Here is a 26,588-nt window from a genome sequence, read left to right as displayed (position 1 = left end):
CCTGCCTGTTGCCCTGCTCCCATTCCAGGCCTCTGGTTTTCCACTGAAGTGGATTATCCCAACTACCTAGTGATTAGTTCTCAGCAGAAGCATCCCATAAATTACTGCTTGAATTTCCATACTGCCTCTGTTGTGGGACCTGTGAGTATTGGAGCCAACGAATCTGGGCTAAGCTCAGTTGTAAACTCTTGTTTACTTAATGGGTGCAAGATCGGGCCCTATGCAAGAAAGGGATGAATCCTTTTTGCTGTGCTTCTATGGTCATTAGGAAAGAGGGAATCATGGATTCCTGGCCCAGTGACTGTGTGGCAAATGCTTGGAAAAACGAGTGTTCCATCTAGTTGCTAGGACATTTCACTTGAGTCTACTTTGTACTGTTACTGATCACAGAGTCGGTGTCTGTTGCATTAAGATACCAGTCATGTTCCGATTGCTCACTGAGGCTTGGAAAGAATGCTTTCAGCTGCCCTGCAGCAGGAGCAGCGATGAGTGGGTCGAGGGGGTGGTAATGTTCCTACTTAATTCCTTTCTTTTCTGGATTGTTTTGTTACAGCTTGAAATATTTAACATTGATACTTAACAGAGCCACGCTGCAATCTCTCTGTGATCCAGCAGGAAAGTAAGCATGCTGTTGGTGGGAGGTGTTTGAGGGGAGTCCTTGGAGGCCAAAGCTTGTCCTTTGACCTCGTTGTCAGAGGCCAGATATTTCCTTTGGATGTTCTGCGGAGCCTGTCAGCACCTCGCTTTTAGGATGTCTCTGGTGAGTGCTACGAACCAGATGTATGTGCAGCTGGAACGTCAGAGGCAGCGTTGTCCAACCAGAGGGAATCTAGAGTGAGGCATTCCCTTTGCAGAGAGCACTGAGGCATTTTCTGATTATGGAGAGGGGCAGCTGTGGATGAAGAATATTTCTAGGTCCCGCGGAATCCAATGACTTAAATGGACCTATACTGACTATATACTTGAGGTGATTATGTGCTGACATTGATCACTTCTCTTAGATCCATGTTGTTTGTTGGTTCTTGTAGGGAGCCTCTTCTCTTGTTCTCCTGCTCATTTGCTAGTGTTAAGCAGCACTGTTGTCCTACAACAGCGTGATCATCCCAGGAATTTAATATAATAGCAGTTTGGTTTAATTCGTTTTGGTAGTTACATTATGAAAATGTCACTTTTCTCATCCAGGTTTTAATCTGAAGGTCACTGTGATGTGTAGCTTTTTGATAATGATGTTTAGTCTTTGCCGAGATTAAAAAGAACTGATTGGTCTGGATGTTTGTAGATTCAGATTTTTAAAGGCCAGATTATGATGATTTAGTCTGACCTCCTGCATAACACAGGCCAGAGAATTTCACCCAAGTTTTATGTTCCTATCTTGTTTATGAATTTTGGGAATGCTTTCACTGCACTTTGCAAGCAGGAATGCAATTTAGAATCACTCTGCTGAGGCACTGGTATGTCTGAAGATTATCAAAAGCATATGTGTGTGTTCTCCATGTAACTAATATCAAGGAGCGGTAGCTATAGCTCAGTGTGTTTATATAACCAGCTAAAGCTTTGATAACCTAGAAAATCCACCCTATTAACTTATTGTACTATTAATAAATTGACAGCAAAATAAATACTAGGGCTTTGATTCTGTATTATCCTGCACCTTGTGTAGTCACTTACACCAGTGCAAAGTGAGTGTGAAATGCTACAAGGTCAGAATGCACCATGCTCACAATTGCTATGTTGATTTGGGAGCATTTTACATTCAGCACCGCTGTGAATGACTATGCAAAGTGCAGAACATGGGTTGATCAGACCTCTGTGTTGAGGAAGGTGCATCAGTGGCATCTTAGCAGGCATAGCACTACACCTCCCTAGCAAGGTTGGGAAGAGATGCTTTTCTACTGCCTTCACCCATCAAGCGTAGATGCATTTGCTATTGCCTACGCCCTGGCCGGCTCCAGGGTTTTTGCCGCCCCAAGCAGTGCGTGCCAAAAAAGAAAAGCCACGGTCGCGATCAGCTCTGCTGCCGCTTCAGTCTTCGGCGGCAATTCGGCGACTGGTCCTTCGCTCCGAGAGGAAGTGAGGGACCCGCCGCCGAAGACCCGGACGTGCCGCCCCAATAGCGGCCGGAGTGCCGCCCCTCTCCGTTGGCCGCCTCAAGCACCTGCTGGCCCTGGTGCCTGGAGCTGGCCCTGGCCCTGACATGCCTATTGTGTGCCATACGGAGAAGTGCTCGACTGACCCAATGTTTTCCCCCACTATGGGCACTTCGGCCACTGATCAGTGCGTAGCGCTGCCTTTTGCGAGTGATGCAGCTGCCAGAGTCTGGAGCTTTTAAAATAGCAGAACTCCCATCCAAATGGCCAGGTTTTCACCATTATAAAGAAATGTGGAGGGGAACACACAAAGCCATTTTATGAGATCACTATAGGGTTTAACCTGAAACGAGAGATTCTCCAAAGCAGCTGTAAGTAACTAGAGCTTTGTCTCCTAGTTTTGTTTTGGTTTTCTTTCAGATGTGATGGGCAGGAAGCAGGGGAATTGCCCTCCTGGGGATGGTGGGGTTTTAGTTATTTATTTTAGTCTAGGAACACCATGGGTCAAAGGCCGCACTCATTTGCACCTATCACTGTCTGCAGGGTTGGACGGGGGTAGGATGGAACAATTTGGCAGCAGCCCTGGATTCAGCAGGGGTGCGTGGGTGCAAGTGAGATTAGAATGTGGTACTTGTTCATTTGCTTTTTGTTTACAACTTAGTTTTTCCTCTCCTAATTTTTGCTCTCCAGTGAATGCCCAGCCACAGTGTCCCTGCCGTGTCCTGCCGCTGCTGCACAGGGGGAGCTTCCGGGGCTTGCTGAAGGAAGATGGCTTTCTGGACACAGTTGGGATTGCTGCTATGGAAGAACTTCACGTACAGGAGAAGGCAGACAGTAAGTTCAAGCCATTCTTTTTGTTTGCCTGCCTAAGTTGTAGCCTCATAACCCACCAGACATAGAAGAAAGAGCAAGACACACTGGTTCAGGATGTATCATGTAAAAATGTCCATATTCATATAATGGTCAGATTTGAGGCCTCTGAAAGGCCCCAATCCTGCAAGGTGTTGAAGTGACCTTAGTGAGGCTAAGCTAACCTTAGCTTTTTCTGTCTGTCTCAGTGATGCCAAGCATGCTGATGAAGACAGGAAGTTCTGTGTAGTTGAGATTCTCCCACTTTATGCATTCTGCATCAGGTCCAATCATACGGAGCCTGCTCTTCTAGCCCATAGGTTCTCAACCTGCAGTTTAAAACCGGTGCCCGTCATGTATTGATAGATTGAGGGGGATCCTTCCATGGAAAAGGCTGAGAACACCTGCCCTAGACTTTGTCAGGGGTGGGAAAACTATGGCCCGGGGGCCGCATCCGGCCCTTCAGACGTTTTCATCCGGCCCTCGAGCTCCCTCTGGGGAGTGAGGTCTGGGGCTTGCCCCATTCCACATGTGCCGTGGCCATACACGGCTCCCGGAAGCAGCAGCATGTCCCCGCTCAGACTCCTACACGTAGGGGCAGCCAGGGAGCTCCGCACGTTGCCCTCGCCCCAGGTGCCACCCCCGCAGCTCCCATTGGCCAGGAACTGTGGCCAATGGGAGCTGCAGGGGCAGCGCCTATGGACGGGGCAGCATGCAGAGCCACCTGGCTGCGCCTCTGCGTTGGAGCTGGATGGGGGACATGCCGCTGCTTCCAGGAGCTGCTTGAGGTAAGTGCCACCTGGAGCCTGCACCCCGACCCCCTCCTACACCCCCAACCCCCAGCCCTGATCCCCCTCCCACCCTCTGAACCCCTCATCCCCAGCCCCACCTCAGAGTCCACACTCCCAGCTGGAGCCCCCCCCCACACACACACCCCAGCCCGGAGCCCCCTCCTGCACCCTGAACTCCTCATTTCTGGCCCCACCCCAGAGCTTGCACCTGCAGCTGGAGCCCTCTCTCCCTCCCGCACCCTAGCCCTCAATTTCTTGAGCATTCATGGCCCACCATATGATTTCTATACCCAGATGTGGCCCTTGGGCCAAAAAGTTTTCCCACCCCTGCCTTATGTGATTTCAGCAGAACTGCTCATATAAGTAGAGGGCTGCAGCGTGGCCAATAGTGCTATTCTGTCCATTCATCTCTATAGCCCTATTTCTCCTTCTTATGCAAAACATGTACAGGTCCAGATCCTCCCTTGGTGTAAATTGACGGAGCTTCATTGATGTCAGTGGAGCTATGCTGGTTTGCACTAGCTGAGGAATTGACCCCTGTATCTCAAGAATTTCTTATACCCAGGCCTTCCGAGAGTCATGCATTCTGAACAAAATAGAAGGTGGGTAAAGGAATTTAGTTTGCTTTAATCTGTATTGACCATGCAGAATAGACCAGTTTACTGGGCAACATGGATATAATTAGACATCTGGGGATACCACAAAAACTTAGTGACCTATATAGAAAATTAGTGAACCGTGTGACTGCCAATGAAAAAGGCCTTCTGGCTCTTCTCTTGGGCTGTGTTCTTGGTTGTCTTAATCCACGTTTTTTGGTACCGTCTGGATAGCTTTTGTGCTGTAGTTTTCCTGGTTAGTAGCCCATTGGATGAGAGAGTGCTAATTTGTTTAATGAAGAGTTAGCTTATAATGAAGGCCTCAAGCAGAGTAATTTTAGTGCCGTCTCTGGTGCCTGTCCCCAAGGCTTTTATCTTGCTAATGATCCAGCTGTGGGATCTGACTGGCAATACCAAGAGGGGAAAAATGTTACATGATAGAAACAAAAATGAGAGGAAAGGGCTCCCCATTGCACCACTTTCATGGCTAGCTTGAGAATTCTCTGTCTGTATTGGTGTTGGAGGCTAACGTAAATGAACATAGGCACATTGAAGTCATTTCTGATTTACACCAGCCAAAGATCTGACCCAGAAAAGAGTTTGTGGGGACACAGATTAAATATCCTTTTTACATCCCGCAAGAACTCCTGTAATGAGCCAGCACCGCCTACGTTTCCTATCACAACTCTCCTATCACAACGTCCAAGTTGGAGTGAGTTTGAGCTGCATTGCAAAGGCTGGGTTCAAAGCTCAGCCTGACGTGTGCAACTCAAGTGTTACGTTTGTGCTGTTGGAAGTTGTCCAGTACAAAGTATCCTGACTGCTCCCAGGGCAGGGGGAAGGAAAGGAAAACCAGGGGCAGGGGTCACAGTTGTGCAAAAACGCACTGTTCTGATTCAATTCCCCTTATTCAGCACCTCCTCCTGCTCCTCTATTCCTTTGCAAATAGCTAGCTAAAGATCAGACCGATGTATGCAGGCCTATACACCCTGCTAGATCTCACTATCTAACTGGCCCCTCATATTGAGTTAGATCCTCGGCTGGTGTCCAGCAATGCGAAAACGCCCACTGATTTCAGTGGGAGCAGAGTTAGACCCATGCTGGGAGTGTGCATGGCAATTCTGTCCCTGATGGAGTCTGGACTGGAGCTGAGGACGTGTGTTTAGAAGCTTTTCATTGCTATCTGCATGCCACGGGAGGCAACATCATCTAGTAGTTATCGCGGAGTCCTGGCTTCCAGTCTAGACTTCCTGTGTGACCTTGTGCCTCTGTCTTCATGTGTAAAGATGGGGTTATTTACCCACCTTCGTAAAGGGAACTATTGATGAAAAGTGATGCATGTAATTAGCAGCAGGGAGACCCACTGAGCTTTAGAAGCCAAAGGAGGATGTTTAGTTTTTTTTAGTTGATTGACGGGGAATGGAATGAAGCCAGCAACCAAAACCATCTTCTAAAACGCCATCCTAGGCATACGTTTATCTTCTGTGTATGCCTTTATTAAACAAGTATTTCAACGAAGTGGACGTTATCCATCCAGTCTGTGCTAGGCTTGGCAGACCAATGTTCCCTCTTCTTTTTCCCATGCATGTGCAGAATGAATTTTGTTAAGTGCACAATATGGAGGTGATGTGTGGTGGGACTGGGGATGAGAGGTTCAGGGTGGGGAGGGGGCTCAGGGCTGGGGCAGAGGGTTGGGGTGTAGGGGGGTGAGGGCTCTGGCTGGGGGTGTGGGCTCTGGTGGGGCCAGGGATGAGGGGGTTGGGATGCAGGCTGCCCCAGGGCCGTGGCGGGGGGAGAGGACTCTCCCCAGCCCTCTCCCCACAGCAGCTCTGGGGCGGGGGGGTGGGGGGAGAGGCACCTCTCCCTGGCCGCAGCCCTCCGCGCCTGTGCAGCCCTTGGTAGGCGGCTGTGCAGCCGTGCAGCTTAGAGGGAACTTGGGTGCAGACCCTCGGCTCCAGCCAAGCTCCATGGCTGCTGTGATAGAGCAGGACTTCGTTATAACGTGCTTCAGTGAACTGCAAGTTGGCCCATCAGCATCGATCGCCCCATTTTCAGACCGTTAAAAGCCTGGCACATTGCCCACCATGATGTGCACCATTACCTGTCTAATTCTGTCATTACCACAATTGCTTGTGCAAACGGAGGGTCTGTGAGTGACAATGGCAGCTTGATGCCATGGGGACAGGGCTAAGAAACAGACATCTTGTGCCAGCTGGGGGAGCTCTGTTTGACCCCTGGTCTGGCTCAGGTCTCTCGGTAGTGGGGATGCTGAGTGACTCCTGCTTCCTCCCCCTGGCTTCTGCTCATGCAAGTCCCGTTGCTGCAGGAGTGAAGGGAAGCTGGTTGGTAGCCTTCATCCTCAGCGAGGAGCTTCAGGAATAGCCACCCCCACCACTGTGCCCCAGTCGTCTTCAGCAGCGGGGAGCCCAGCCGCAGACGATAGTAGGGAGGAGAGGATAACCTAGTGCTACCCCTCCTGTTCCTTCTTGCAATGGAAAGTCCGACCTGCCCAGCAGCAGCAGGACCCAAGGAAAGGAAGCGAGAGGCAACTATGAACTTCCTAGCTCTGTTTCCGGGGATGCCTGAGTGGGACCATGGTGCGGCGTTGTGCTGCAGGAAGCATGTTCCCATTAGCGCCTCTGTCCCCCTGGCACTCGCTGACTTGTAAACCCAAGTAGCCCGAAAGGAGGCTCTGCCATATTTATAGGGGCTGGTGAGCTTCTCCTCCCTTTGCTTTGTAAAGGTGGAGCTCCAGGGTTACTGCCACGCCCTGTGAACGTCACTTCAGCAGTAAATAGGCACAGTGTGCTTGTGGCAAGTAGTGGTTAGGAAACAGTGCTGTTAGCCTGAGGCAAAGCCTCCTAAGAGACGTAGATTCCCAACTTCCATTAATTGTAATGGGAACTGGGCCTCCAGGGCCAGCTGTGGGAATCTCGGCCGGAATGGCTTCCCTGGCAGGTGCAGATAGCATTTGGGTTAATGCACCATTGCCTTAATGCACAGGGTGGGTTTAGCTTGAGTGATGGTAAATACCCTGACTCTGCCTGGAGTGTCCTGTATTGAATGGCAGGGGACTAATTTTGGTGGTTCATGATCTAGTATGTGGACACTGAGCAGTATGTGGGGTTCTACCTTGCAGTGTGATCCTGACCTTGTCCCACTGACTTGTGCACATGTGTAAGGACAGAACTGAAATCTTGCTTGAGGGGTTTAAGTGAGGGGTAAGGCCTGAGCCAACAAATGATCTCCATGTTTGCTGTAAAAGTGGGAGACGTTTGAAAAATGCAAAAGGAGAACAACTTTAAATTCTTCGTTTTGATCTTGCCTTAGGGCTAGCGTGTGTAGACAAGCTTTCTGGGCAGCAAAACTTAGGGGAGGAAGGAACTAGACAGGGACACTGACACTCTAGGTTCAATTTCTGGCTCCAGCACAGACATTCTGCATGACCTTGGGTAATTCTGTGCTTCAGTCCCCCATCCAGATAACACTATAGGGATAATACTCTCTTCTCCCACCCTTTGTCTGGTCCATGTAGATTGTTGCAAGCTCTTTGCATCAAGAACTCTCTCTCACTATGTGTATGTGTAACGCTGACAGACCCAGGTCGTCATCAGGTGGGATCAAACCTGGGACCTCTGAAGCCTAGTGCATGAGCCTCTACCGCAGGGGTAGGCAACCTATGGCACGTGTGCCAAAGGCAGCACGCGAGCTGATTTTCAGTGGCACTCACACTGCCCAGGTCCTGGCCACCGGTCCAGGAGCCTCTGCATTTTAATTTAATTGTAAATGAAGCGTCTTAAACATTTTAAAAACCTTATTTACTTTACATACAACAATAGTTTAGTTCTATATTATAGACTTATAGAAAGACCTTCTAAAAACGTTAAAATGTATTAATGGCACGCAAAACCTTAAATTAGAGTGAATAAATGAAGACTCGGCACACCACTTCTGAAAGGTTGCTGACCCCTGCTCTACCGCATGAGCTAAAAGCCAACTGCCTGTTAGCTAAGGCTGTAGAGCAGACTCATTTTCTCTCTGTCTCTAAGTGGTCTCAGTGGCACTAGATGGGACAGAACACCACACCCAGGAGGTGTGTGGGTTACATATGTACAGTGTCTAGCACAATGGGCCCCCAGTCTGCTGGGGGCCTGTAGGGACGAACAAGGTATAAATAATAATTTGTAGACTGAAAACGACAGTATGGGATCAATTGTGCCCTAATGTGTGCCATCAGTGGTGTTATTCGATACACCCCACTGTAACTAACAGCTGGAACTGAGTCCCTAGTTCTTGGGTAAAGGTTTAGGGCTTGGGGGGGGAACTCCACTTCTCAGCTAACCCTAACATAGGAGGCCAAACTTTCAGCTAGTTGGCTGTGAGATGCATTGGGGGTAAGCATCATTTCTTCGCCCAACAGACTGAAGTTAACAAGAATGAAAACCAACCAGAAGTAAGCCCTCTACGGTATGTTTTGCATAGTCAGTGTAAGTGGCACTTAACCCCAAAAGACTCTTGGAATACATAGCAAACAGAGTAGTCACTGACTCTCTGAGAGCACCTAGGCAGCGAGAGCCGGTGTGAAGCTTACAATATTTCTACTGACTTATACATGGATTGTATGGTGATCTCAGCTCCCTCGGTATTTTCAATATGAAATCCTAATACTTTGTCTCTTTTCTTTCCAGTTTCAGCTGCTGATTGAAGTTGCTTGGCCTCTCTTTATCTTTTTTATACTGATCTCCGTACGCCTTTCATATCCGCCCTACGAACAACATGAATGTAAGTAACAAATGAGGCTTCTGTACCAAGGGCGGTCGATTGTTTCATGGCTTGGAGGGAATGCAGTTTGACACACTGTGATCAAAGCTTAATCAGGGCTGTTTACCAACACCTTTCCTTCCCCCTCCAACTGCCACCATAGGGAATCTTGGGGGGTCATGCCACTTGGGGCCTGTTGCTCCAGCATTGTACCTAGCTGCTGCTTCTCTTGGGAGCATTTGCCATTTATATTATGTTGGCCTAAGCAGGTGCTGTATGAAAACATCTAGCTCAGGGATCGGCAACCTTTGGCATGTGGCTCGCCAGGGTAAGCCTCCTGGCGGGCCGGGCCGGTTTGTTTACCTGCCGCGTCTGCAGGTTCAGCCGATCGCAGCTCCCAGTGGCTGCAGTTCGCCGCTCCAGGCCAATGGGGGCTGCGGGAAGCAGCAGCCAGCACATCCCTCAGCCCGCGCCGCTTCCCACAGCCCCCCATTGGCCTGGAGCAGTGAACTGCGGCCAGTGGGAGCCGCGATCGGCTGAACCTGTGGACGTGGCAGGTAAACAAACCGGTCCGGCCCGCCAGGGGGCTTACCCTGGCGGGCCGTGTGCCAAAGGTTGCCGATCCCTGATCTAGCTTGTGGGAATCCTCTGGAAAGCCCCTCAGCCTTATTCTCCATCCTTGGTTGGTGAGTCTCCCTTCAACAAAAATAGACACATTCAGAGCAGCATGTGACTGGAGTGGCTTTAAGCAGTCTGGCTCCTGCTACGTGACAGAAAATAGTAACCTGGGTTCCAGTTGTAATATGGTAGTGCCCTAGCATGACTGATGTACGTTTTGGGACCAGTTGGTATAGCCCAGGTGTTAACCATGTTCCTAAGCAGTATAAAGGCCTGCAGTATGCTGTAGCACAGACGTTCAGGGGCGTGCTGAAAACATGGCTCAGTCTCCTCAGGCCACAGACTGACCCAAATTGTGCAAGGGCACTGCTGTGCTGTAACTGAGCCGAGCCCTCCCCCCCCCAGATGGGACTTTCACCTGCCCCTCTCCCAAATGGCAGACGTCAGCAGTTGGACTCTGCTGCCCCACAAGGCTGTCTGCAGGCAGTTCATATGGAGGAGCTTGCAGGGCTGAGCACTTCCTTGCAAGCTTGCTGACACAAGCAGAACCATCTTCCCCATGAAGCGTTCAGAATGCTGACTGTGTCAGCCTGTTGGGAAAGGGGACAGTGCAACTTCCAGCGAGGGTATGGGAAAGATAAGACCGTGTGGTCCAGTGGATAGGGCACAGGACATGGAATCTGGAAACCTGGGTTCTGTTTCTAGCTCTGCTGCTGTCCTGCAGTGTGATCCTGGGCAAGTCACTTCCCCTCTCTGTGCCTCCGTTTGCCCTCCCACCAGCTGGCTGTCTTGTCTAGTTAGATAAGATCTCTAGGGCAGGGGGGGCAGTTTTATATGTGACTGTACAGCGACCAGAACAGTGGGCCCTGATCTCAGCCGGGGCTAGGGCTACTGCAATATACATATTAAAGAATATAAAAACACCAGGGACTATGATAGTCAGCTTATCTTAGGGGCATTGCTTCCCATCTTGAATCACGCGCAGCTTTTTGTCTGGGGAAAACCGGTTTGCGTTGTCTTTTTAGATCATCTGTGGACATAGAGTAGTCCTCTTTAGCTTCCTCTTGCCTCTTTAAAAGACTTGCTATCCTCCCTTTAGTTCCAGTGACCTCTTCTTCAGTCCTCTGGGATGCTCCCTGTTTAGTGAGCCTGATTTGCTGGTCAGCACTGTGCCCAGTCTTCTCATGATAACCTCCGCTAGTCAGCTGTCTGGGGAAGGGCTCCTTGTTTATCTTTCCTTTACCGGATTACTCCTAGGTTAGGCCTAGTGTCCAAGTTAAGAGAATTTTGCTCTCCACAGAATGCACAGGGGAGTCCCAAGTGCTCGGTTTCTAAAATGCAATATAACAATGGATTATTATGAAAGAAGCTTTGCTGCATTAACACAATATTCCCACACGTGTGCCTGCTGTACAGAATGCACACTGCCTGGTAGAGCTTCAAGCCAGCTGGGAATCCCTTCACAGAGAAATACTTTATTCATGATCTGGCTTCCAGCAAAGCTGAAGTGCTGATGTTTGCAGTTTTCCATTATCCAGCAAACTCTGGACATAGTCAGCCTTGTGGGTTTTCTTTTTTGGCCTAACTAGCCTATTGCTGTCTTTAATGCTTGGCAGGCACCGGCAGTTTCCCTGGGTGAAATTTCATGCTTTTGCACTCCTTGAGACATTCCTACTGTCTTTCCTTACAGAGCCTTAGGATGGTGTTAGTGGAGACAATGGCATTAGGGCATCTGAAACTCAGGGAAAGCAGATGGGCTCGGTCAGCCAGAGCCTCAGTTGGTGTAAATCGATGTAGCTCAACTGATGCCCATTTACACCAGCTGAAGATCTGGTCCTGTGTGTAGCCTGAAAGCCAGAGGTATTTTCCCTGTTCAGACTTGCACTCAAATTTGCATATACTGCCCTAAATCCTTTCCTTTAACACCGCTGGCAGGAGCTGAATTTTAATCAGCCATTGTTTGATATGGAATCCTTCCCTTTTATTTAAGAACGTTTTATTTTTTGAGGCTTTTAGCAGGAAGTGTGGAGTGGCATCCGACAACTTTTAATTCACTCTTTGAGTTAACGTCTTTCCTTTCATTTAATAGCTTCCGAGAATAAGTAACTGGATTCTTTTTTTTAAGCCTCTCTAGTGCAGTTCAGTTTCATTGAACGTTCACTCATTTGCAAATAGACATGGATGAATCTTGTAAAGTGGAATGTTCTCTTGTTGAATCGGGAGCTGGGCTAGAGAGAAACCTTGAAATCAGGTCACAGTGAACTCTGTGGCAACTCTGCATATGTCTTTAGAGGAACCGAGTTATCTGCAGTGGTGATCCTGTACGGTGTATGAAATGACTTGCAGACAATTACAAATTATAATAGTAACTAGGCAATGTGAAAACACTTTCAAACTGAGAGATATTAAATATTTTATTGTGCTGAGCATGGTTAAAAACAAAAAATTGTCATCCGTCTAATCTTATCTGAAAAGGACAAGAATGTAACCAAGGGTTGAGTCATGTATTAGTCTAAGCCTTTGCCATTCAGGATTTTGATAATTTTTAACAGCCTTGACTGGTTGAAGCACTCTTATCTGATCTAGTCAGCAAGATTTCCCCCCCCCCCCCTTATATAAGTGATCGTTATGACTTCCACCATAGTCAAGTGATCGTTATGACTTCCACTATAGTCAAGCCAAACAGACCACTGCAAATGTAGCTCTGTGGTGAGATTGCTGTCTTTATCTTGTGGAAGCTTACTTTTTAAAAAATCTGCCTCCTGAGGATTTCAAAACATGTTGTGCTCAGAAAAAATCTGCATTACTTTAAACATTACTGAAAAAGAAGAGCAGTGTTTGCAGCTATGTCACTGAAGGGGAATGCTGGCATTCTGTGTGCTGCACTTCTAAATGTAGAGGATGCCTGCTTGCTTTGTGTTTTGGTTCACATGCAGAATGCAACAGAGTGAATCACAATGTACACGCCCTAGTGGACTTCGCATTTGTTCTTTCTTTGCTAATTTTCTTAATCTGAAATGGAAGTCAGAGCAAAATAAGTGTTTTGCTCTGTGTCTGGGGAAATTTAAAAAAGGAAACTGGTTTGGTTTAGTTTAAATTCCATCGTTGTTGCCAAAGAGCTCCGAGACGGTGAAGAAGCTTCCTGGTTTATAAAGAAGAAAATCTGAAAAAGTGAAAGTCCCACTCATGGGACTGTGGAAGGTTTTCAGTTTACTAGAAAGGGGTAAGAACTTGAATAATAGAATCCCAACCTTCAATAGTAATTTTATGCCAATACTATTAAAGATAACGGCAGGTGATGATCTCTTTTCCTAGCACTGGTGGGAAAAGTCATTTTGCCTTCTGTGTACTGTAAATGTCCCAGCATTTCCTTTCAGTTACATGGCCATAAGAAGGTAGCCTCTATCGTCCCATCATTGGTAGGAGAGAAGACTCAAGATATCCCTGTGAAACACTGTCATAAAGCTCAAAGCCATGAGTAATTTACATCATTGCCTTAATAGTTCTATATGAGGCAGTATGAAAAACTTGAGGGGTGATTTTTTCCCCCCCTTTGTCTAAAAAGACCCTCAGTAACAAGAGCTGGGGTTTGCAAAGGAGCCAAAAAGCTGGAAGCGAATGGGAGTTGGGTTTCTAACTCTTAGGGTACGTCTTCACTTACATCCGGGTCCGGATGTAAGCAATCGGTTTTCTGAGTTCGATTTATCGCGTCTGGTTAAGACGCGATAAATCGATCCCGGATCGATCCCGGAAGTGCCCCGGATCGATCGCTGGTACTCCAGCTCGGCGAGCGGAGTACGCAGCATCGACGGGGGAGCCTTCCTGCCGCGTCTGGACCGCGGTAACTTCGGACTAAGGTACTTCGAATTCAGCTACGTTATTAACGTAGCTGAATTTGCGTACCTTAGTCCGAAGTGGGGGGGTTAGTGTAGACCAGGCCTTTGGTGCCTTTGAAAACCCTGCCCTAGAGGTATTGCCCAGAAGCCAAGTCGTGGTGAGTTAGTAGTGACACGCCCACCTCACTGGTGGACCAGTGCAGAAACTCTCCTGCTTTCCTGGCATTGCAGTGGTATGGGCTGAGTTGAAAGTATCTTTAATAGATTCCCATTTTATTTTTTAGACAGTGGCCCGAATGTTGAATCCAAACACCCCTGAATGCTATAGGGGTTCAAAACCAAAACGCAAATTCAAATATTGCATGCAGCCCTGAGCCAAATTCTCCTCATTAACAGCAGGGTAAATCCAGAATGACTTCATTGGCTTCAAGAGACGTGTGTGCACACAGAGCTGCCAAGCTCTGTGAAGTTCTGTGTAGAGTCACTTATTTCCCTGCATGGCATGCCTGGAGTGACCGGATGAGGGCAGGGAGGAGTCTTTGGGTACATCTTCACTACGCGCCGTATCAGCGGGTAGCAATTGATTTGTCCGGGATCGATATAGCGCGTCTTGTTAAGATGCGATATATCGATCCCCGAACGCGCTCACCGTAGACTCTGGAACTCCACCAGAGCGAGCGGTGGTAGCGCAGTCGACGGGGGAGCTGCAGCCGTCAATCCCGCGCCGTCTGGACCCCAGGTAATTCGATCCAAGATACTTCGACTTCAGCTACGCTGTTCGCATAGCTGAAGTTGCGTATCTTGGATCGATTTCCCCCCCCCCCCCTCAGTGTAGACCAGCCCTTTACCTCAGACATGGCAGGAACAAGGGGTAGGAGGGACCCAGGGGCAACTTGAAAGGTGGAGGGAGCCAGGGCTGACTGGGGAGCCTGAAGAAGTTAGTCTGCCTCTAGTTCCTACTGTGGGGAAGAGCCCAACAACCTACTTTTGCCAAGGGGCAGAAAGGGGGGGAAGAGAGCAGTTTTGTTCCCTTCCCCTGCACAAAGTGCAGACCTTGCTTCTCGCCCCTTCTGGCTGCCTGCCAGCAGCAGTGGCTGCTCTTTTCTAGCCTGCAAGGGAAGCTGCTCCCTTCATCCATGCATCTGAAGGGAGAATTTACCCTGTGAGCTTTTCTTTGCTCTCCGACTGCTCTCTCTGTGTTAAAGCATCTGCTAGGACATGAGAAACCAGGGATTGATGAGGAGGGAATTTGGAGAACATTTTAGCTCCAAATTCGGGGCCAGGTCTTGCATTCCTTGTTCACTCCAAATGCCTGTCAATTCAGTGTTGCCAAGTCTTGATTATTTATTTTAAGTGTGTGTCACAATTTTTGGTGTTTTTCCCCCCCTGGAAGCTCCAGCTCCTGGAATCCTGTGATTAAGTGAGAATTTCCACTTTCAATCCAAAAAAAGAAGTTTCTAACCCTTATGGGAGACAAGCTTGAAAACAACCCAAATGCCCTCAAAAGGCTCAAACCTGAAGGCAAAGAAAAGGAGTCCCATATTTATTATTTTTAAAATCTCATAAGTTTTGGGGGCTGGACTCCTGATCTCTCAATGCTTGGGGTTGATGTATTGTTGACTTCAGTAAGAGGTTACCGTACATAATGAGCACGGATTGGGCCCTACGCTGTCGCACATCTCTCCCATTTCCTGGCTACGTTTCCAATTTTGCAAGTGTAGAAGGTTCGTGCCGGGGCTCAACCCTCCAGGGCAGGAGGGGAGCCACACTGACTCACTACCGGTGGGACAGCGGTACAATTCGCTGGGTCCGGGCTCAGGTCCTTTGGCACAGGAGCTGCGCACAATATAACAGTTTGGGGAAGCTCAGACCCTTTGGTGCAGGGGCTGAGCAACAGTACAACAGTTAGTTCAGAGGCTCAGGCTCTCAGGCAGGGGCTGAGCAAACAGAATAGGGGTCAGGGTAAGCCCAGAGCCCTATACCTGAGCGTTGGGTGAGGGGGAAGCCTGCCACCCGTGAGCGGGGTGGCAGGGGGGGGACGCAGGCCCACCCACTCCACTGCGTCCCAGCCCAGGGCCCTAGCAGCGGCCACTGCCGCTGCGGGTCAGTGGGGTGTCCTGACCGAAACACACTGACATCGGCTCACATGCGTCTACAGCCTGACCGGGGTCGGCTACCCCCGGGCTACTTCCAGGTTCCCCCTCAGGGCCTACCTCATCCGTGGCACCGGGCCCAGTCCAGTCCATCAGCATGGGTTCCTCCCAGCCGGGGCTGGGTGGCAGGTCCGGCAGCTCCTCAGGGAAGTCCGGTGTGGACTCAGGCGGCTCCTCCGGGTAACAGCAGGGGCGGAGGGGACCTGGTGGCGTCTCGCCTTCGGGGTTGGTGTGGGGGAATTCCACTGGCTCCTCCCAACGACGGGAGCGGGCGGGCTCCGGTGGCTCCTCCTCGTAGTGGGCTCGGGGCAGCTCCGGCCAGTTAGGGCAGCGGCCACGGGCCTCGGAGGTCTCCCGGCCGCGAGCTCCCCGCCGCACGTCTGCTCCCTGCGGTGGCTGGTTCCTCACTGAGCTCTGGCGGCCGGCTTTTATACTTCTTGTCCCGCCCCTTGACTTCTGGGGGGTGGGAACAGGTGGCGGAGGCTCTGCCCACTTGGGTGTCTGTAAGGGCACTCCCTCTGCGGGGCAGGAGGGGAGCCACACCGAGTCACTACAGCGACAAAGGTGTAACTTTTCCTAACATTTGCCCCTCTGTTCTAGGTCACTTTCCAAACAAGGCCATGCCTTCAGCGGGAACCTTGCCCTGGGTCCAAGGGATTATCTGTAATGCCAACAACCCTTGCTTCCGCTACCCAACGCCTGGGGAATCCCCAGGTGTCGTCGGAAACTTCAACAGGTCCATGTAAGTACAAGATCTTGCTTTTCCTTGTGACCGTTCTCAGGGGACAGCCAGTCAAGCATAAATTGAGAGTTGTGGGAATAGCAGCTGGGGGTTAGATTGGAATTCAGGGCTAGATTACTTCAGTCACCACCAAGTGCTGTGTTCTGTAATGGTGCTTTCCTGCAGCTGGACTCTGAAGGAACCATACAAAGAACCCATGGCTGCAGGACACAGCAAGTCATGTTATAGATAGCAAATGATTGTGCAAACCCAGTATAATGTATAGGAGCAAATCCTGCCTTCCTCACTCAGTATTTACTTGGGCAGAGCTCCCAGTGAAATAAGGAGTTTTGCCTGAGTAAGGAATGAATATAAACAGAGGTAGAATTTGGCCTATAGAGAGACGAGTCAGGCCTATTCCTTGACTGAGCAGCTGTTTAGTTTGGGAGATGCCAGGTTATGGACAGGGTGTGGCCTTTTCCCTGATTTCCCTGCTACAGATAAATCACTGGCCAGTTGTAACAAAGGCACTAAAAACCCCACCAAAGCTGTTGCATCTTGTACGTGTAAGGGCAGGAACAATAGTGGTGGTCTGGAACAATGGCCACTAAGGACTCCTGAGCAATGAGTGGGTGAGTGAGACGGAGGAGTGTGCACCTTCTGCTAGTCACCAAGGAAAATACACAGATCATACGTACGATGTGCTATGTATGTAACGTGAATAGCTTTCGAGTACAGCCTTATGTTAGGGGTTGGTGTGACTCTGCATTGCTCCCAGGGGAGCACTGGGAAGCATTGCTTCTCAGAGATACACCGTATTCCCTGGGTTCCCCAGTCTGTGGGGGAAATTCACAGCATATGGCACCATGGAGAAGCCTTGTCCAAGTGGTCCCAGTGGGATGACATGCCAAGGCAGATGTGCTCTGCTGAGTGCAGGGACTCCAGCTGTGGTTGGCATCCTTGTGCCCTTCCCTTACCATCTCACTGTGCCCACGGGATGGTCTGCCCCAATCTGTCCCTAAGACCACGGCTATAATTGCAGAACAATCGGAGTTCAGGGTCAGTTGACTTTGTCTACCTGGAAAAGAATTGTAAAGAAAAGGGGATGTATTTGTCGAGGTGCTCTACAAGCAGTGTTTACAAACAGCTGAGTGTTTTATCGTAGCAGAAAAAACAGACAAACCTACCAGAAGTACCTCACATCCCCCTCATCTTAAATAACTGCTTTCAAATAACTTGAAGGGTCCCAGTGCAGGTTTTTTTGTTTTTTTTGTTTTTTAAAAATCTTTCATTCAAGGCCATTTTTATTTACGCTTCCTCACTTTGGCCCCTGGAGGTCACTTAGCAAAGGTTTCACGGTACAGGAGAGGGTTGTCTTTGAATATAAACGAATTCAGACATAAAACTGAGCCTGTGGAAGTTGGTGCAGACGGCACCACATGGCTAATGATTGCATTGTTTGCTTTTTTATACTTGTCCTGCAGCATTTCCCGCTTGTTCTCTGATGCCAAGAGGTTACTCTTGTACAGCCAGAAGGACAGCAGCTTAAAGGATGCTCAGAAACTCCTGGGAAAACTGCAGAAGCTTGGGAACTCTGGCTCAGGTAACTCAATGGGGAAAAAGAACCTTGTACATTTGGCAGTAAAGTTTGCTGCTGCTGTTAGTTGGCACTTTTTAAAATGTGTATTATTTATTTTTGCAACGGGTGGAAAGGGCATAGTGTACGTTCATTGTCCTTGCTCATCAGAGCCCACCCTAAAAACATGTTTCTCCAGGATCAGTGTTCTGTGCTCTTTCAGTCTTTCTTTCTGGCCTACGGCAGCCAACTGCAGCAGCTGGTTTTTTTTTAATGTAAAATTGCCGTCCTCAGAGAGCTGAAGTGAGCCTCATTTGAGAAATTGCCAACGTTGTCGCCTGTTGCATGCATTTTTGGAAAATACAAGTTTGTTAGGGATTTCAAAGGCAAATGGCAAAATAGCAAAGCACGTTTTTCCAATACGGCTGGCTCTGGCAGGGAAAAAACCAAACAACAAATCAAAGATGCAAAAGAACATGGGTGTGAAACAGCTGAAGCTGAGCCATAGCATGCTAAATCAAAGCAGAATATTATCTAAAATTAATTACCCCACTTTCCTTCTAATGTCTATTTAGGGCACTTAATTATGATGTAGTCTAGAAGGAGTTAGCATTTTGTTTTGGAAACTGATCAATCTTAGGTACTTGTATGCCCTCCATTACTGTAGTATCTGAATGCCTTATAGTGTTTCATATATTTATCCTCACAACACACTGAGGGGGGAGGGAAGTGCTATTTTCCCCTTTCTCAGATGGGGAACCAAGGCACAGGGAGGTCAAGGGACTTGCCCAGGGTCACACAGAAGGCTATGGCAGAGCAGGGAACTGAACCAGAGTTTCACGCATCCCTGGTTAGTAACATCCTTCCTCTTGTCACTGTAAATGCCATCTAATTGGGCAGCCTTCATTAAGAGTTGTGTACTCCCTTTTAAAGGAATAAATATTTATTCTAGAGATTATTTTTCATATACTGCCTATGTTCTGCCTCTCCTATTAGAAATGGTGATGGGGGGCAGGGGTTGGTTTAAAAAGAAGTAACCTTCTAAAAACAAATGGAAGCATCAAGTTGTGGACATGCCTCTAGGCCTTGATCCTTCAGCTGCCTCTGCACAGCCAGGCTCCTGCACACGTGTGGAGCCCTTCTGAAGTCAGTGGGATTTAAGTAGATGCGTTAAGTTAAGCACATGCTTAAGTGCTTTGCAGAATCTGGGTCTTAATGAGGAACTGCATGATTTTATTACTGTGACATTTCTCCTACATGCACTATTTGGTGTCCGTTCACGGTTCTTGTTTAGGCCCCAGTCCTGCAAAGACGTACCTTGAGGCACTGCAAGTAGCTTATGTCAGAGTTAGACTCTATACTCTTTGGAGCAGGGCTTGTCTCTACTTCATTTCACATCCTTGAGCACTCACACAGGTGGGGGTATGCATTAGGACTCGATATATCCACTAATATATCCGGGGGCGGGTGACTAGAGTAGAACTGTGCACAAGGTTCATTTAGAGATTCAAAACACCCCAGATCAGGGCTCTGCAGCTTCTGGGCTCTAAGCAGACCAACAAACACCAGCCTAGGCCTACAACATTTCCAGCTTGTTTCCTTCCCTTCTGTCATAGGCCATGTCTGCACCCTTTTGCTTTACCTTTGTCTTTGGGGCACCAGTTGTTGAAACCCCTCCCTGTCAGGCTTGGTGCCCCTGCCTCAGGTTTCTAGGGGCCCTAAATGGCTGCTCCCCCTTGTTTCTCCTTTGGGGGCTGACCAATAGGGTCATTGTCTTGTGGATTTTGGGCGCCAGGTCTCTAGAGCACAAGGAAGCAGCTTGATTTGCTTGCTCAGAAGGAGAAACACACACTCCTTGCTTCTTCCCACCCCCGCCACACTAACTAGGGGGTCCCAAATCTTCATGCCCCAGGTGTGTTCAAGACAGCTGCTTTTGACAACTACCCAATGCCTCCTGCAGAGTGAGTCTATGCCCTCGTCCTACGTGCGTGTGCTTGGAGAGGAACTAAGCCCGAGACTTTCTAAAGTGATTTTTGGATGCTTCCATTTTTGGGTGCCTGACTTGAGACCCCTGAAAGGAGCTGGATTTTCCAGAGGGTGAGTGCTTAGCACTTTGTGAACATCAGCCCCCTTTTAAGGTGTCTCAAGTTGGTCACTGAAAATTTGAGGCACATAAAACTTTGGAAAAATCTTGTCTACATTTTACTGGTATGTCTTGTCCCCCTTGAAAATCAATGACTGAACTCCTGTTGCCTTCAGATGGTGCAGAAGCAAGCAGTGTCCTAACTGGGAAGAACAGTACTTGCCAAAACCATACCCAGAGGGCGTGCTTTGATATATTTTGTGTAGGGAAACTTGCAATGTGAATCCAGTTTGGACGTTTAAAGAAATCTAATCAGAGCCACAACGCTGAACTAGAGGCTGCTGGGAAGGCCAGAGGGAGGGGTTATACTCATGAGTGGCTCACATAGAGGAGCTCTGTCAGTACAAGTCAAAGCAAGGATGCTCCTATTGTGTGATTATAATGCTTGGTGAATTTATTGCAAAAACACAGCTCAGAGCAAGAACAGTAAAGCGCTTCTTTCTATAATAAACTAAGTGGGGGAAAAAAATCAACCAATTCAACTGTGTAAGTAAAACACCCAACAGATTAGCCATGATTCTGAATGTTTTGAACATGACAGACCCTCTATTGTTGGTGTGGCAGAGAGAACAAAGCCTGATTGTCCCTCCCATGTTACACTCACTTACAAACTCTTCATTAAAACAAGTCTGGAAGTTCCCTGTCAGCCCCTCCTGGGCCTGACCCTTTCTTCAGCCACATACAATAAAAGATCTTTCAGTTTTCTGACACGGATGACCATTTCTTGCAGGACCAAGAGGAGGATGAGAGATATAGGGGGTGCCCTACCAATCCCCGCTACCCACCATTGGCCTCTTTAATGGGGTTCACTGATTCTGTTTTGATCAAAGCTTCTTGTTAGAAATTTGTTGGGGTTTTATTTATTATTATTGATCAAAAAATTTCAAAGCTTTTATTAGTAGAAAAACTGGTCTTTTTGCATGGAAAACATGCAGAACACTTTCACCCTTGAGGTTTTTCATCTAAATAAAACATTTGTTTTAAAATCAAAGTGAATTTTTTCACTTTCTGATCAGTTCACGGTTTCTCTCCCTAGTTTAAAAAAAGGGAAAGGGGGAAAACCCTAAAAACTGAAGTTAAAACAAATTTGAATCAAAACGAATATTTGTATAAATTGAACATGTCCATGAAAAATTTGGAAAAAATGCAACCTTTTAGGAGAAAAATGAAAATACTTAGCGTTTTGACTAGTCCTCGTTTATTATGAATGATTAACACTTACCATAGTAATTAAAGGCCTGAGCCAGCTCTGGGCCCCATTGTGCGAGGTGTTGGACAAATATCTAGTATGGGGCAATATTGCATCATAAAGGTTTTTATGTCAGTTATAGGAAAGGGGTGAGGTCGCAGCTTATCCAGGAAAAATCCCCTACTCTCCCCTCTCACCCCCCAAATGGGGAACTATTTAAGGTTATTTTCTTCTTCCAGCCCCTTGAATTAAAACGTAATCACTATGGACCTGCCTCTATCTCTTGTACTAACATGGCCCTCTGTACTGTTGTGTGTGAGCACCACACAATCTTAAATAGCCACACAACATGCCTGTGAGATAAGGAAGTGCTGTAATATCCCCCTTTTACAGCTGGGGAACTGAGGCAGAAAGAGTGAGTGACATGCCCAAGATTATACAGGAAATCTGTGGCAGACCAAGGAACCGAACCTGGGTTTTACAACTGGACCAGCTTTCCTCTGCTTTGTCACGCACTGGATTTATACCACTGTAACTCCATTGACTTCAATGTATGCTTAGTCTAATAGAGAGGAGGAGCAGGCTCCATAGGTATGTTCCCTCTCTGTGTTGATGTTTTCTAAAGGACACACACACACACACACACACACACACACACACACACACACACACACACACCCACACACACACACCCCCCCCCCCTTAAGTCAGCAAGATCTACTTGTCTTAGTGTAAAGAAGAGAGAGCCACTGCTGTGAAATGGCATGGCAGGGTGACGGGGTATTTTTAACTACTGGCTGAAGAGGAAAAACAGTCCTCATGAGTGTTGTGTGGTGGTTTCTCCAGGATCATTTTGATGTTTGTCTCGTGTTACACTTAAGTAAATACACCATAACTCCACTTAGGTCAGTGGAGTTATGGAGGATTTACAGTGGTGTAGCTGAGGCCAAAACCTGGCCCTGTTGTCTTCTGCCCTCTTGCAGCGCATGGAACCAAATGCTCAAAGCACTTGCAGCTGTTTTCTGTGGCCCATTCAGCCTCATGCTTCTCTTTTCCTGGCTCAGCTGCTGGCACGGAGCCAAACCTAAGACTCTGGGGAGCACAAAGAGATATTGGTTATCACTTGTCTGCAAAACATAGAGGCTCATTAAAGATTTTTACATTATGGCATGAAACTTGTCAGAGAGAAGGACAAATGAGAGCTGCCCATGGAGCTCAGGCCAATCCTAACAGACTAAACGGCAGGAATTCTGGCACTCTGCTGGTTGCATCTCACGTATGAGCATCAAGTCCTCGACCTTGTAAAGGCATTTTGTTGGTTCTTGGCAGGATTTGGGGTGTTCTTAGGAAATAGACAAGAGGGTTAAAGGGAGGGAGTAGGCAGATATAGAAAGGGGTCATACGGCATTTTGGTTCTATTCAGCTTGCCAAGCGGGGCTCCCTGGCTATTGCACACTCATGACTAGAGCATGTCCTCACTTTCCAGAGCCCATGGGCCATCTGTGTTTCATTGGGTGTCAGATATCCACCGATAATCCAGGCACCTTTCCTCCTCTTGTGCAGCTGTGCCCCTTTCGTTCAGCACAAGCTGCGTCTGCACCAGCCAAAGGCAGGGCAGAGTCCAGAGGTTGCATCTGACCCTGGCTGACCCCTCTCAGCTCCTAGCAATATGCAGGACTCCATTGGCACAGCCACTGCCTCACAGCCGCCTTCACGTAGAGCAGGTGCTCGGCAGTGCACTTCTAGTAGCTGTTGCATCTTTATCAGCAGCTGTTCAGCTTTATCTTGCTGAAAAGACACACTGAGTTGGGAGTAAAGGGCTCCGTGCCCGGGAGTCATACTCTGAATGCGAGAACCAAAAGCTTGCCTGATAAACAAATGAAGCACCAGCTTCTAAATTCACTGTGTGGGTGTGGGCTGGGGTGGGGGGATGGCACCTTATTTAATCTGCCCTATCTTTTGTCTTTAAGGCTGGGGCTGCTCTCAGGCATCAGTAGTAGCTGGGCCTGTTGCCCACTGAGGCCACACAAAGTTAATTATTTAAAAGTTCTGTATTCCCCTCCCCGCTCCAAAAATGGTCCGAGGCAATGCCAATTGAAATCATGGGGGCGGGAGAGGGGCTTGCCTTTGCCTCCGCTGGGTTTTGGCGTAGGCCCTAAATCCATTTAATAACCTTCAGTTTTTTTAAAAAAAGGAAGCCCTGCCTCTTTTTTCTGTTTGCTCTATGAAGTGCACCCTGGGGTGTTTTCTGGCATTGCTAATGCTGTCTTTGTCTAAATCCGGGAGCTTGTATCAGCTATTGAGTCAGCATTTGCCAGAGTCCTTTGACTTTGGACCTCACAAGAAGTGAGCAAAGTGGGTCAGTTATATCATCATTGATCTGAAAGAGCCTTCGTGTCCAGGGCTCGCCCTGGGGGGGGGGGGGGGGAGGATGCCCCTAGAGTGAGGGATGGGGAAGGCCAGTTACCAGTGGTTGTGATCGTTCTGTTCCTTTTCCCCTGTCCACATCTTCCCCTCAGATTTTTTTAATCCAGATTTATTTAGAGCAACCGAGCCCTTCCACTGGCTGCCATCAGTCTGTCTCTCTCCTCCTAGTCCGCGGGTCCATTCCTGCCACCCCAGCTCCTGGGGTAGTGCTTACTGCTGGGAGTTGTCCCGTTGCTCCCAACGACAGTAATTAAGCATTGCGGTTCTGTTCATTTTAAGCACGTGCTTAGCTTTAGGGGTGTGAGAATGTCACTGAAGTGGGCCTGCTTGCATCTTAAAGCCAGCCCTGTGCATGAGCCGAACCAGGGCTACCTCTGGAGCATGCGGCCTCATGCTTTCGCACTTAACCTAGAAGGTACTGAGCACCTACTGCAAGGCACGCTGCAGCCTGAATGCCTTTTGTCCTCAGGGAGAGGGGAGGGTACTCAGCACTTCACAGGGTTGGGCCCATTCTCCAGAAGTTATGGAAGCAGCTCTCCTCCCCCCTCCCCCTGCTGCAGGGGAAGGGAGAAACGAGTGTGATCCGCTGGAGAGCGCACGGCTTCATTTTACAGCCCAGCCAAAGCTCTTTGCACAGATACATTGTCTCATTACAAAGTTGAATGCTACAGAAGGCTTTCAAATGCTGCTTAAAGTCCCTGGTAGCGAGTGGGCCATCAATCACCAACAGCTGCAAATCAGTCAGCAGTTGATAGTCAACTCATGGCTTCCACGGTCTAGGGACACCAGACTGACCGTCTGCTTTTTCACTATGCATTCTGTTCACTTCTTACAAAAACAACAGGGCAATGAACCAGACAGACCCACAGAAATATCCCCCTCAAGATGTACGTATACCTCAGGCTTTCATTGTGGGCTGCAACTTGCCAGACAAGGTTTCAGCATGGACTGCCCTTAAAGTCTTGCCCTCCCCTTTCCATATGGAATCACTTGCTCAATTAACATTACTTAGTAATAATAGAGGCCTCTACTGAGATCAGTGCCCCATTGTGTGAGGTGCTGCATGTGACAGTCCCTACCCCAAAGTGCTTAAAATGTAAATAGACAAGGGCAATACTATCTTCTTCATTTTGCAGGGGGAGAACTAAAGCATAGAGAGAGGAAGTGATTTGCCCTAGGTCACACAGTATGACTGTAGCAGAGGCAGAAAATGAAGCCACGTCTCCTGAGGTCTACGTTAGTGCCTTCCTGTATTCTCAGTACTGCCCAAAAGAGCAGCTTTTGATTGTTTTTGGAAGTGGAGGTTCCTCTAGCATCTCACTTTTCTCCATCTTCTATCCACTTGCTTCAGAGGTCACATTTTTGGTGACCCACTGGCTAAGGGAAGGGTTGGATCTGACTCCTTCCAGAGCCCACAAAAACTGGTCCGATTTAGAACAAGGGTGGGCCTAACCTCCACTGGCTCAGGAAGCAAGCTGGCAACCTGAACGTAGAACCTCCCCACCTCAGCATCCGAGGCTCAGTCCTGCAAGGTGCTGCGTGCCCACAATCCCCATATGCTAGCCGGCAATGAGGATGCTCAGAACTTCACCTCATCAGGCCAGTTTTACAACTACTTGATAAAAATGGGCCCAGTAAATTTGAATTAAAAATGGAGATGAGGCAAGTGGTTGGTTGGTTTGTAGTAGAGACAGCTTATTATTTGTTGTTTATTTTCTCAGGGTAGAAAACAAGTGTCCCATATCCATGTGCCACAATCCCAGTACTTGATATGGGGATGGAGGGACTTGTTATGTTTTCTGAGTAGTTCACATCTCGGTTCTGCTTTGGCACCACAGATGGAATGACTTCAAATTCTAAATAATGCACTGATTGAAGAGGTATATAAGTAGGCAATTAAATGATAAACCAGGTGGATTCAATGAGACTTGAAAACAGAACAGAACTGCACACCTTCTGAGAGCATGAAAGCAGAGAGATGTTATATCCTTTAGTGGGCTAGATGCTTGCCCACATTTTTCCAATGTTTAATATTTCTTTGGATTTAAAGAAGAATTACCCCCCACCCACCCACACAAAGCTTTAGGCATTCTAATGATTAGGCTTACAAAACTGATGACCATCTAGCAATGAAAATAATTATATAAATAGTGAATTATTTGTATTGCAATAATGCCTGAAATGAAATGATGGAGATATCCTATCTCTTAGAACTGGAAAGGACCTTGAAAGGTCATCAAGTCCAACCCCCTGCCTTCACTAGCAGGACCAAGTACTGATTTTGCCCCAGATCCCTAAGTGGCCCCCTCAAGGATTGAGCTCACAACCCTGGGTTTAGCAGGCCAATGCTCAAACCACTGAGCTATCCCTGGTCCAATTGCAGTAGAATTTATAATTAATTGATACATTGGATATACTGATTCATACTTTTTGTTTACAAGTGTAACAAGGGTTGTCTACATAGAGTTTGAATAGAGCAATGATGCTAATTACCCAGACCTCCATGAGCCTGGGTAGTTGCATTTAGGAATGTCTGAGCCCATCCATAGAGTATTAAATAACTGAAAAATCTATAAACAAAATAGTAAGTAACATTATGAAATTTGCATTAAAACAACATCAGAAACACACACTTCAATTATATCATCTGTAACTTTCACTCCATGCATCTGAAGAAGTGGGTTTTTTACCCATGAAAGCTTATGCCCAAATAAATCTGCTAGTCTTTAAGGTGCCACCGGACTCCTCGTTGTTTTTGTGGATACAGACTAACACGGCTACCCCCTGATACTCGATGCTTCAATTGACTTACCTTAAAAGGGCTGCACCTTTTTGCTTTGC

At 48.0% G+C, this 26,588-nt stretch overlaps 1 protein-coding gene across 1 annotated transcript in view; it reads left to right on the top strand.

Annotated features, from left to right (window-relative positions):
* Window positions 1-580: 580 nt before the first annotated feature.
* Window positions 581-26,588, top strand: part of ABCA1 (ATP binding cassette subfamily A member 1) — a 109,121-nt gene continuing 83,113 nt past the window's right edge. The window contains exons 1-5 of the mRNA XM_065406810.1: window positions 581-967; window positions 2,778-2,921; window positions 9,012-9,105; window positions 16,292-16,433; window positions 17,897-18,015. Coding sequence (XP_065262882.1) covers window positions 2,856-2,921; window positions 9,012-9,105; window positions 16,292-16,433; window positions 17,897-18,015 — 421 coding nt within the window. The 5' untranslated portion in view covers window positions 581-967; window positions 2,778-2,855. The remainder of the gene's footprint in view (window positions 968-2,777; window positions 2,922-9,011; window positions 9,106-16,291; window positions 16,434-17,896; window positions 18,016-26,588) is intronic.

Source organism: Emys orbicularis, chromosome 6, assembly GCF_028017835.1.
Source record: "Emys orbicularis isolate rEmyOrb1 chromosome 6, rEmyOrb1.hap1, whole genome shotgun sequence".
NCBI classification, from domain to species: Eukaryota; Metazoa; Chordata; order Testudines; family Emydidae; genus Emys; species Emys orbicularis.
The sequence above is the reverse complement of the archived record's forward strand: the minus strand, read 5'-3'. Positions and strand labels throughout refer to the sequence as shown.